The sequence below is a fragment of the Hyla sarda genome, chromosome 6 (assembly GCF_029499605.1).
Source record: "Hyla sarda isolate aHylSar1 chromosome 6, aHylSar1.hap1, whole genome shotgun sequence".
Taxonomy (NCBI): domain Eukaryota; kingdom Metazoa; phylum Chordata; class Amphibia; order Anura; family Hylidae; genus Hyla; species Hyla sarda.
In genome coordinates, this window is record NC_079194.1 from 126,896,074 (window position 1) to 126,908,755 (window position 12,682).

The following is a 12,682-nucleotide window of genomic DNA, read 5'->3' on the forward strand; positions in this document are numbered from 1 at the left end:
AATAAAATATCCCCCTATCCTCAGGACTGTCTGATTCGACTCTCTGCACTGAATGGAGAGGTAGACGACACACACTCCATGTATAGTCTATGGGAGCACCAGAGATACCCAAATGATGTTGGGGCTCTGCTTTTGATATTGTGTGGAGTCCCAGAGGTTAGACATGGCTGGAGACAGAGGACAAAAGGACACAGTTTTGGGGCTTTATAAGATGATACAGCCCCACAGATATATTTAATGTGTACATCGATTTTTTTTTCCTGTATATATGCCAAATGTAGGGCGTCAGATGCAGTGTGCCTAATATGAATACAAATGTACTAGAAACTTACATGACAAAGAAACTCTCAATACAATGTAATCTAACAATACACGTGGGCTATGATCATAAATTTGTTTAATTCAGGTTCCTGTACTAGAACTTACTTTGAAGGGTTCCAGCAGATAGACCAGATTGGTGACAGAGATCCTCCAGGTCGCTCAATTTTCACTTTTTCTTCACCATTCTTGTTCCTAATGCTTACAACTCCGTTAAACATTCCAAGGGCAAGATACTGTCCGTCATTTGTCCAACTTGTAATAAAGCAAAAAATAAGGGCATACAAGAAAGACTCTGTTGAGGTGACTGGTATTAAAGTAACAGAACTTGATTAGTTGACTGTTGTGATATAGCTGACCAATACTGGCTGCATATTCATCTCCAGTAAAATGGGTTTTTACACTAAGCCCTTACCTGCAGCAGGTAATCTTACTGCTCACTTTATGTTTGGAAACAGACTTCTGCTCTGGAGACCAAAGACCTAAAAAATAAAAAAAGGAGATTTGTTGTACTTGCTGTAAAATCTCATTCTCGTAGCCTTCATTGGGGGACACAGAAACCATGGGTATATGCTCTTGCCACTAGGAAAAAAAAACGGCTCCTCCCTGGCAGGATATACCCGCCCACTGGAAGTGAGGTAATCAGTTTTGTCACAAAGCAGTAGGAGAAGCCAACCAAGAGACAAGTCCGAAAGGACCCTAGAAAGGAATCCTGGAGAAACACTCAAGAACAGTTCACACTGTCCATGGAGATGGACTAGGACGCCAAGGAAGTAACCGTCCTTAGAAGAGACTCTAAACGAACAGGCCACAGAGAGAGAGACAAGAAGGGGCGATGCAGAGACCAGATGGGCCGAACCAACTTGGAAGGAGGTAGGAAACCAACTCCAAGAAGCACAGAACCAGACCGAGGAAGAGCCTGGTTGGGAACAAAAAAGGAAAAGGGAACGACAAAAGAACCCCATACAGAGGGCCAATCGAAAGCAGAGAACCTGGCGAGAAAACGCCAGGAAGAGACGAAGGCAAGTCAGTCAAGGTGACTGAAACTTAAGACCAGAAACTTCTGGAAAAAGAGAGATGGGAACTGTCTCAGGAGAGGCATAGTGCAGAAGATCCGAACCAAAATGCTGTAGGCACCAAAAAACACTGTCCAAGGGGCACAGCGTGAGCACCCAGGGAGAAGAGTGGACTCAGAGGACGCCACTCAGGCTGAACAGCGGGAAGAAACACTGCCATGCTGCAGCCGAAATATGGCCCGACTGGAACAACCGGTAGACAGACTTGCCGTTCAACTCTGGAGTAAATGGACACCGAAGGAGGAAAAGGAAAGTAAGGATTAACCCCGAAAACCGGAACAGCGACATGGAACTGGAGACTCTAGAGACACCGGAAGGTGCCCCATCTGTAGGGGGAGCAAAAAACAAAACAACCGCGAAATGCTCCGGGAAACATACTGCTATGTCAGGACAAGAAGAAGAGCGGTACAGAACGACCGCCCCACAATAGAATTGTGGAGAAGCCTGGGCAGGGGCACTACATGTGCCTGGGACCGCAATCATCACGAAGGCCTGAAGGACTAGAAGGACCAACCCAGAAAATAAGGTACACCACAGCAGTCTAGAAGAGAGCCCAAAACAAGGATTAATTGGTCTTGAACCCAGCGGTCAGAGCAAACCAGAGCACTCCCAGCAATGTCTCGTCAAGATGAAAATGGAGGGAAAAGCAAAAAGGGGACTCAGCTGGGACTCCCAGGGTCTGGGCACAAGTTTACTCCAAAAGTTCGGAGTGGCAGTGTAGCGCCACCGACACTGACACAACACCGGATATTGCACCAAGAAAGGATGAGAGCAATGGAAGACTGGCTGTGGCTGAGCTATAAACCCCTCTTACAGAGGAAAATGCCCTAGCTGCATGAACAGGAGTAGACAACCAGAAACAGGAGGAGAGCCAGGCTGCAATAGTGAGAAGTAAGCACACAAGCAGAGCTAGCGAAAAGCACTTCCGATCGCTACCAGTAAAAAAAACAAAGGCCCAGCAAGCTACCCCACCATGTAGGGGGAAGTGCGAGATGGCACCATCTTGGCAGAAGAAAGTGCTCAGTGAAATAGTTGCCCCAGTGTAGGGGAAAAGAAGGGGTGGTGGAGACAAAACTCAGGCACTGACCATGCCAAGCTTCCTGATCACAGTATCCCCTGTGGAAGGGAATTTCCCAAGAGCGCCATGTACTGTAGAAGCAAGGAAATGCCGCCCTATGGTAAAGGATCAAAGCACTGGGTGGATGTAGCCCCCAAGGATCCTGCGAAAACACACCGAGGCACGGAGGAGCCATGTTGTGTCCCCAGAGGGATTTGAATCCTGAACACTAGAGCTGGGAGATACAAAGACAAAACTACAAATGCAAGTAAGAAGCACACCTAGCAACCTACAACGTTGTATGAAACACCTCAATGGGACGAAACCTTGGACCCTGCAACAAAAAGGGGGGGGGGGGCAGATGGTGCGCCCACGCAGCCATCCTGGCCGATGAATAAGGCAACAGAGCAGGCGCCTGAGCCACCCCGTACAGGAACCCAGGAAGATACCTGGAGGCTTTGGGGGGCTGCTGCAGAACAGGCCGTCTCCCAAGCAGGCCCCATTCCCGAACAGAGGGGCTCAACCGCCACAGACCTGTGGAATCAATTACACAGGAAGACCTGAGGTACACCCCACCAAAAAGGAGGGGAGGAAGGCTCTACATGAGCAGGGTGTCCAGAGCATATGTAATGACAAAGACATGGGTACCGGACATTTGGATGTCTGTGGTTCCCTTTGTGGTGGCAGTCTTGGCAGTTGTGGTGGCAAGACTGCCACCATGAAGAGAACCACAGACATCCAAATGTCCGGAAGCATGGAAACTAGTCTCAGCACTCAACGGCGTGCCACAACCATGCCCTGAGAATGTTGCTGTGAGGTCCATAGAACCTGCAGGAAACACCCACACCCCATCTCTTAATGGCACAACACATCAGAACTGCAGTCGCAGACTAAAGAGATGAAGGACGAATGAGGTGCAGGAAATATGCAGACACAGTCTGACTTACCGGTAGAAATGTCCAATTAATCCACAGAGCCACTTCTTCTGAACTTCACACTGAAAGGGGAATGGAGAAGGTGACCTGGTGGATGAAAAAGCCATGCAGACAGTCTGGCTAATTGGAATAAGGACCGTGGACACACCGGTCCAGTACTTAAAAACCACACAATGAAAGTTGCTTACCAGCCCTTATCCGTGATAGCAGCAGGCCTGTGGAGAGGGACCTGGGAAACTAAGGAACCCTGCGAACCACTACGTTGTGCATTGTGAAAGGCCCATGGAGAAACATGGGGTCCCCCGCTCAGAACTACACCTCGGCAGTGGGATACCTGAACTTTCGCCAAGGTGTGGGAAGTGTATGGTAGATGACCCGACGTAGTAGTAAACCACACAGACCAGCCATGCCCGCGGCAGGCCAGGGATGGGAGACCAACTGCATCAGAAACCGTGCAGACAACAGTCTGGCTTAACAAGTATACCTCCAGGTGCTGGCGAGAAAGGAACAACAGTCATATCACCGATCATTGTGCTCCCTTGGTCGCAGCTGGGAGGACAGGGAGGCCTAGAAGCCATGGATAGAATCCCCACCACCCTGGGAGATCGGGGGAGGCTGAGGAGCCATGGATTGTATCCCCGTCGCCTTGTTTAGGGTCCATAGGATACGTCAGGGCACTTCTTTGGACACCGCGCACTGGATGCGGCAGATATGAGATCAGTGACCTGTCGAGGAGGGAATCGTAGTGTATGCCCGCGCAAAGAACCCTCCCCTGATGGATGACCGTTGGAGAAAGAACCCCGAAAAGGCCCTAGGCCAGGAAGGTAAAAGCCCTGTAAGGGCACCGAATCGGAGCCGTGCCCCAATAGGGAGGGACTAGGACCGGTCGTGGGCACAGTAAACATGGCATAGAATATAACCCGGAATCTCCAGGGACCGCGTAACGGCCCGCCACCACGGACGCAGGATGCCCCGCGAATATCCCGAGCCCAAGCCTAGACGCGCTATGGGGGAAGGAGAGGGGCAAAATTGCGCCGATCCTTGCCCGTCAGCACAGGAGAAGAGAGGAACTGCGGGTGTCCTGTGAGACACCCTGGGAAAAGGGCCCACCCTCCAGGAAAGCAATGCTAGTCAGTGCTGGAGGGGGAGGGGGGGGGGGGTAGGGAGGATGATTTACTAACCCACGGTCTTCATATACTCACCCAGACGGCTTCAACCAGCTTATAGCCATACTGCATCATAACAGGCTAAGATAGTGTGGCGAGCAGGGGCAGTGGGGGATCCTGAGACCGGGTAAAACCTCTAGGCGCTGGCCGTTGGCGGGAAGGGGTTAACAGTACATACTCTATGTCTGTGCCCCTTTGTCGCATATGAAGGAACAGGTAGCGCCATGCTCCTGAACCCCCACCTGAAAATGAGAAACAAAAGGGAGGGGAAAAAAGCTAACTGAACAGCCCTTACTAGAAAATAATAAAAAAAAAAGAAAAAAGAAAAAAGAAAAAAAGAGACCAGGTCTGGGGAGCTCCTACTGACACTAGTTAAAACTGATTACCTCACTTCCAGTGGCGGGTATATCCTGCCAGGGAGGAGCCAACTTTTTTTCCAGTGCCTCTAGTGGCAAGAGCATATACCCATTGTCTCTGTGTCCCCCACTGAAGAGCGACCGAGAAATTATAATATTTTTATACCGTATCATTATGTATATTTCAGCAGTAAACCTTACAAATCAGATGTATTACAAGGAGGGCCAAGTGGCTCTTCCTTTCACTGTTGATGTACCCAAGATAATGTAATCTGCTTAATGAGAGCAGAATACAATTCTAAATGCACAACTCTGTTCAGAACCAGAGATTTTAATTTATTATGGATGAATGTGTGGTGCCTCATTGTAGCCAAAATCCTGAATAGAGAAGCTTCACTAATGTAAAATAAATATATGTATCTTACAATAAGTTAGCTAAAAACAGACGGGGAACTCACCAAAATCACTGGAGGAGCAGGATGCCAGCTGATGGGTGACTGGGTTGTAAGATACACACTGGATGGAATCATTGTGCCTAAAGATAGCAAATAAATAGAACTACATTTCTACAAATATTCACTCCAACAAAACTTAATTTAAACTAAAATATTGGGAGGTTCTGGGATTTTAATATTTATTGCCTACCATATTTATCTGAAGGGGATTCAACTTTGGGGACTGCCACCAATCAGCAGAATAAGCGGAATTGGGGCGGAAATCAAGCAGAAATTTTCTGCCTCAAAATATTGTTACTTTTCCATAAGAACTCACAGAGATTTGGCGCGGAAATGAAAATTTCAAGCGGAGGAGGTGAAGAGTATAATATATATATTATCCTCTTTTCTTTTCATGCTGAAATTCCACGCGAATTCCACGCATGGAAATGATTCTGACTTAATAAAAAAAAAATTAACATTGATCTCTATGGGAGTAAGCCGCTGATTCCGCCTGAAAGAAAGAACATGTTTTTTTCTTCAAGCGGAACAGACTTCGTCAGAATTCTGCTTGAGGAAATTCCTCAGTGTGAACTGAGGGGCAGAAATTCTGCACAGCTCTATGGGGATTTTCACTGCTGAATGAATTGGAGAGGAAAAAGCCAGCAGAATTACTCGTGGAAATTCCTCTCCAATTCCTCAGTGTGAACATACCCTAATGAGGTCACAAAGCACTAGAAAGACCTGTAATTCCCTGTTTACACAGGCACAGACATACACATACTAGTACATCCAGGTCCTATACTGGTACCAAGCACAGGGTTGCAATGAACATCTGTGCAGTGTATGTACAAAGGAATTCAACCAGGGTAAAATACATTGGGGGGGTATTTATCAAAACCTGTGCAGGGGAAAAGTTGACCAGTTACACATAGCAGCCAATCAGATAGTTTCTTTCATTTCTCACAGACCTTTTCAAAAATGAATCTGATTGCTTGCTATGGCAACTGGTCAACTTTTCCTCTGCACAGGTTTTGATAAATCTGCCCCATTCTGTGCACTGGTTCTATCTGATCCCAAGGCATGGGTCTCCCACCCCTTTGTTAATAGACAATGTGGAAAGGGATTAACTATAGAGAGCATAGCTATATAAATAAATGAACTTACGTATACTTCAAAATTCCTTCTAGTTTGGATGTCCATATGATGACACTTTTATCAGCAGATCCAGAGGCAAATCTTTTTCCTGGAATCATAGAGGACAGAAAGCCACCAGATATAAGAAGTTAGTAGTGTTAATACGGTGCATGGTTCAAAGAAAAAACAACAATCCTATATTTGCACATAACTTTTATAGCACTGTACAGTAAAGTGTAGAAATAAAGTAGGTTGTCCAGCAAAAGAACAACCTGTGTATGGTGTCAAAAAGTATAATAAAGCAACTTACTAATAAATAGATTTGTTATGCTTACCATAAAATCTCTTTCTCTAAGGATATATTGGGGGCACAGAGACTGTGGGTATATCTTGCTGCCACTAGGCATACAAAAAGAAAGTCGGCCCCTCTTGGCAGGATATACCCCACCTACTGACCCTAAGCTAATCAGTTTAGTCCCAAAGCAGTAGGAGAGGACCAACAGAGAAAGAAACAAACAGGTGTCTGAGGGAACTAAGACGAAAAAGGATCTGAAAACAACCCCTTGGACAGAAAACCAAACCATAGCAACAAACACAATGGGAGGGTGCTGTGTCCCCCAATGTATCCTACGAGGAAGAGATTTTACGGCAAGCATAAAAAAAAGGAGATTTTTATGCTTACCGTAAAATCTCTTTCTCAAAGGATCCATTGGGGGACACAGACTATGGGTGTATGCTGCTGTCTCTAGGAGGTTCGACACTATGGCAACAAGAAAAGTCGGCTCCTCCCAGCAGGGTATACCCGCCCACAGGCACCTGAGGTAATCAGTTTAGTCCCAGAGCAATAGGAGAAGACCGACAGGTCCAGAAAAAGAAAAAAAAAAAAATTTAAAAAAACACAGCCTGTCCAAGCAACCAGAAGAAAAGGTAACTGAACACACCCTCGGACAGATGACTCAAATAGAAACGCCAGAACAGGGTGGGAGCTGTGTCCCCCAATGGATCCTTCGAGAAAGAGATTTTACGGTAAGCATAAAAATCTCCTTTTCTCTATCGGCTCCATTGGGGGACACAGACTATGGGACGTACCAAAGCCGTCCCTTGGGTGGGTAAGGAATCAGACAGGTGGACGGTTGGACCATCACTGCCTGCAACGTCTTACGGCCCAGAATAGCATCAGCTGATGCGAGGGCATGAATCTGGTAGCACTTTCAGAAAGTGTGCAAAGACGACCACGTGGACGCCTCACAGAACTGCAAGGCCGAAGCCACGTAGCGGAAGCCCAGGATGCCCCGAAAAACGGATGGAATGAGCAAAACCCTAAAGGGTGGATCTTCCCCTTGCAGCGGTAAGCTCCCAAAATGGTTGTCTTGTCCAACGACCACAACAGGTTGTGGAACAAACGCTTCCAGAGATGAGAAAGGACCGGAAAAAAGGACGGAAGGACGATGACCTCATTGAGGTGAAAAGGTCAAAGCCATATCAGGTACAAAGGACGGACATGGACGGAAAAACAAGACAACATGTCCTGGTATACAACCAGGAAAGGAGAATTGCAGGAGAGAGCTGCCAGCTCTGACACCTCCCTAACAGAGGGAAGAGCAATAAGGAACGCCACCTTCCGGGGAAGGAGGCGAAGGGAAATGTCCCTGAGAGGTTCAAAAGGGGGGCCTTGCAGGGCATCCAAGGCCCAGTGCAAGTTCCAAGGGAAAAAAGGAGACTGATAAGGAGGGGCAGCTTGTGCCACTCCCTGAACTAGGTTCGGACATGGTAATTGAACGCCAGAGAACGTTGGAAAAGAATGGAAACGGCCAAACCTTTGACCCCTAAGGAAGCTACAGCCAACCACGACCGAAGAAAAAAGGATGAGTGTCACACCAACAGAAATAAGACCGTCAGGTATGGCGGTAAATCTTTGCAGGGGAAGGCTTGTGAGCCCTCAGCATGGTGGGAACTACTTGGGAAGAGAAACCGCGGTTCCTCCGAACCGCTGTCTCAACCGCCACGCCGTCAAAAGCAGAGACGGTAAATAGAGGTGGCCCAGGAGACCTGATACCAGAGGTCTGGACAATAGGGAAGGCGCAGCGGTAAGTAGTTTAGGAGCCTGACCATGATGACGTACCACGCCCGCCGGGGCCAATCTGGGCCCAGAGAATGGCGGGAACGCGCTCTGCTGTGAGATGCCTAGGACCCCAAAAGGAGGGGAAGGGGAGGGAACAGATAAGGAAGGGCAAAGCCCGACCAACAGAAGGAAACGGTATGGTTGTGGCGGAACGTGCAGAGGTCCACGCCTGGAGCGCCCCAGAGGTTGCAGGTCACTGCAAACCCCTCCGGATGAAGGGACCACTTGCCTTGGACGGCTGAGGCCAGTCTGAGAAAGACCACATCCCAAAAACATCCGAAATGATAAACGCTGAGATGCCGGAACCTGAGTTCCGCCCCGAAGGGAATTTCCCAAGAAGCGGGCCAAGAAAGAATTGCCCTAGGACAAAGGCCCCGAGAACGATCTAGCAGTCGAGAGACAATGGAGACCTGTCCCACCAGAAGAGAATCACCAGTTGAAGGGGTCGGTGATTAAACTGGGCAAATGGCATGGCCTCCATGGCCGCTACTAACCGATCCAGGACATCCATGCAAAAGCGAATGTAAACCTGAGCAGGATGCCAAAATCATCGGACTCTTGGTAAGAGAGTCAGCCGACTGGTCGGCGGAAACAAGAGCGGGTAGAGGCCATGTTGAACTAGAGCCCCAGGAGAGCAGGTGGACTTGTCCTTATTGAACACCCAACCGAAGTGAGACAAAGGTCTGGAGGTTGAGACTAAGACTCAAGGATCTGGGCCTTGCTGGAGCTCTGATCAGGAGGTCGACCAAGTAAGGAATCACGGAAACAACTGCTGTCCATAAAGGGGGCTATCACAGGCGCCAGGACTTTGTGAAAGGTCCGCAGAGAAGTGGTCAGACCGAAATGGAGAGCCACAATAGGAGATGACTGTCTGCTGCAAAAGCGGAGCTACCGCGGATGACCGGGAAACAATGAGATGTGGAGGCAGGCATCCTTGATGTCCACCGAGGAAGAAAACTCCCGGTGAACCATGGATGCCAGCACCGAGTGGAGAGACACCATTCGGGATGGAAGGCAGAAGATGCTGGCTGAGATACTCAAGAACCAAGAGTGGGCGAGCAGAAACGCCTTTCTTGGAGACCACAAAGAGGTTGGAATAAACCTCGAAAACGTTCCCCTGAAGGAACCGGGACAATTACTCCCTGGATAAAAAAAGGAGCTGGGGCGTGCCCGGAACTGCTTCCGCTAGAAAGGGGAACCGGAGGGTCCAGGAAAGAAAAAGGCAATCCCAAGAAAGGGAAGCAAATTCGATCCTGTATCCGTTGACTACCACATCCCTGACCTAGGAGTCCTGAGTGCTTGTAGTCCGGGCGTCCCGGAAGAGTAAGATGCGACCAACCCCCCGAGAAAGGTCGGCGGGTGGGGGCGACCCTTCTGACCGAGGAAGGCCTACGGGTGCCTGATGGGGCCGCAAAAGATAGCCGACCTCCAGGGCAGGTCCGGAAGGAGGGAGCCCTCTTTCCGTGAAAGCACCTGGCTGGACCCTTGTTGGTACCCCTTGATGGTACCAAAGGTCCGCAGAACAAGAAGGAGGACTTATGACAGAAAGCGGTTCTGTGAGCCTTATCAGAGGTAATAAAGAACTTTACTCCGCCCGTCGCCTCATTTCTTGAAGGCGGCGTCCGCATTCCAGGCTTTAAGCCATAAGGAGGGATGGTGGCTACCAAGTAGCTTATGGCAAAGGCAGCACAGTGTCTGCGCATGAAGCAGAACACAGAAAATCTCCAGCTGCGGAGCTAGATTAAACAAATCCTCTAGAGGGATCTTGAAGACTACCCTGGTGGAGTTGGGAGACCATACTGAAAGGGCCTTTGACACCCAGGCTGAAGCAAAAGCAGGAAGAACCTGCTGTCTCAAAGGCAAAGTTTGCCAAAGTCTTGACCTTCATGTCCGCTGGATCCTTAAAGGCAGCCGCATCAGCAAACAGTCGGGTAGGCGCCTTAGAGAGGCGGGAGACCGATAGATCCACAGTTGGAGAGGAGGTCCACCGAGCAATGAGGTCCATGGCGAAGGGATACCGTGCTCGAACCTTCTTGTCAGGGTGCCTCGAGGCAGATACCAGCAGGGCGTAAAATTCAGCTTGAGAGCTGAAAGCCTTGGTGCCAGTCGGGCACAAAGCAAGGAGACTTCTGGAGCGACATCCGAAGTTCCTGGGTCAATTAGATGGAAGGTGTGTCTTCTGGCCGAAACCAATGAGTACACCACATCAGGCATCCGTGCGTTCCTTGAGTCGGAGGCCGAATCAGAAACCTCAACCACAAGTCCTCCAGTTGAATGGGGACGAGGTGAGGCAGCCCTGGAAGAGGTCGGGCACGATGAGAGGAAACTTCTGGACCACGTCCGAAGTTCCTGGGTCCTTCAGTTGGAAGGTGTCTCTTTCGGACGAAACCAATGAGTACACCACAACAGGATTATCCATGCGATCCATTATGAAAGGAAACTTCTGGAGCTGCGTCCGAAGATCCTGATGAGAGGAAACCTCTGGACCGCGTCCGAAGTTCCTGGGTCCTTTTGCTGGAAGGTGTCTCTCATGGCCGAAACCAATGAGTACACCACATCAGGCATATCTGTGCTGTCCCCTGTGAAAGGAAATTTCTGGAGCCACGTCCGAAATTCCTGGGTGCATTAGATGGAAGGTGTCTCTTATGGCCGAAACCAATGTGTGCACCATGTCAGATGTATCCAATCGGAAACTCCATCCACAAGTTCTCCAGGTAAAAGGGAACGAGGTGAGCCAGATGAAACACCTTGATGATGCTTGCGAGAGCGGTTAGTATAGGGGGAGAGAGGGTCCCTCTGGAGGGCCGGCGTAGGGCGGACCTCTCCAAGGCTGTCACCACAGAACGGGAGACCTGAGCCAAGTCGATATAGACTGGGAGATTGGTAGAAATAGCAGGGGAAGCAGTGGTGCAGGCGGAGCAAGTGGGTTTAGCAGAACCAAGTATGGTAGAGTTGCTAACCCCTGCAAGAACAATAGGTGACCAGGCCGGACACCTCCATTCTATATATTTATTTAATTTTTTTACATTTATTTATTTTTTACGTTTCAAAGGTTTTTATTGGATTTTGTACATAACAATAAGGAGCATTGCGTAACATAATGCACTACATTAAATACATTAAATATAAAATACACAGCTTAATACAGGTTAAAGAAAAGCCAGTGACCAAAAAGTCAGGAAGGCTGCTTCCCACCACTACCTCCCGCTACGATGTCAGCAGACACTCGGTTTGCACGTCTGCCCAACCACGGAGGGAGTGGCTGCTCCTCGAAACACCTGATCAAGTAAGCCAATAAAAGAAACACAACAGAACTAGTAACAATAAAGGTGGTGTTCAAATATGTCAGACAAGTAGTGAAAAAGCCTGTCTGTAAACCCTTCATAGTATAGATGTGGCTTGATTCTGTGGCTACAGTCGAATACCATTCTGGTCTTCCCAAACTCTAAGTACTATATAGCAGTGAAGCATTGAGTGTCCCCATTTAATCCCCTACTCCCTCTATCGAAATCCCCCGGACAGTCAGCACTCCTCTATCTGCCAGTCAGTATATTCCCCTACCCCGATAAGGGGAGGAGGGGGGGGGGGAGAGATGAAGAGACCAACAATCCCCCTGGTAGAGCCGTGATGGTTTACGCTGGCCCACCCCTAGATGTAAAGACAGTCCACGCATCCCATGTCACCCTATGGGCAGGAAAATTACCCTGTCCTGTCGCCCAGACCTCCTCCAATGAGCAGATATGCTTAATCAAAGTCACAAGTTCTTCCACCCTGGGGGGGGGCTGTGTTTCTCCAGTTACGAGTGATTAAGATCTTTGCCAGAACCAGAATTTTACAGAAAAGGACTCTCGCAGAGGGAGGGAAGTCTTGCATGTCAATTAGTAATAAGGCTGTCTGAGGGGTAAGTTGGATAGGGTCCCCTAGTACGTCACTCAACAAACTCCCTATCTCTTTCCAGTATTGGGCCAGTTTCGGGCACGCCCATAACACATGCAGTAGAGTGCCTCTCTGAGAACACTCCCTCCAACACCTATCTGAGCTCAAGGGGTACATAACATGGAGTCTAGCAGGGGTGTAGTAC

At 48.9% G+C, this 12,682-nt stretch overlaps 1 protein-coding gene across 2 annotated transcripts in view; it reads right to left on the bottom strand.

Moving 5' to 3' along the window:
* Window positions 1–12,682, bottom strand: part of IFT122 (intraflagellar transport 122) — a 103,739-nt gene that overhangs the window by 77,813 nt on the left and 13,244 nt on the right. For both annotated transcript variants that reach the window (XM_056524956.1, XM_056524955.1), the window contains exons 4-7: window positions 6,510–6,588; window positions 5,367–5,443; window positions 734–800; window positions 427–573 (exon numbers count right to left, since the gene is read on the bottom strand). In XM_056524956.1, the coding sequence (XP_056380931.1) occupies window positions 427–573; window positions 734–800; window positions 5,367–5,443; window positions 6,510–6,588 (370 nt within the window). The remainder of the gene's footprint in view (window positions 1–426; window positions 574–733; window positions 801–5,366; window positions 5,444–6,509; window positions 6,589–12,682) is intronic.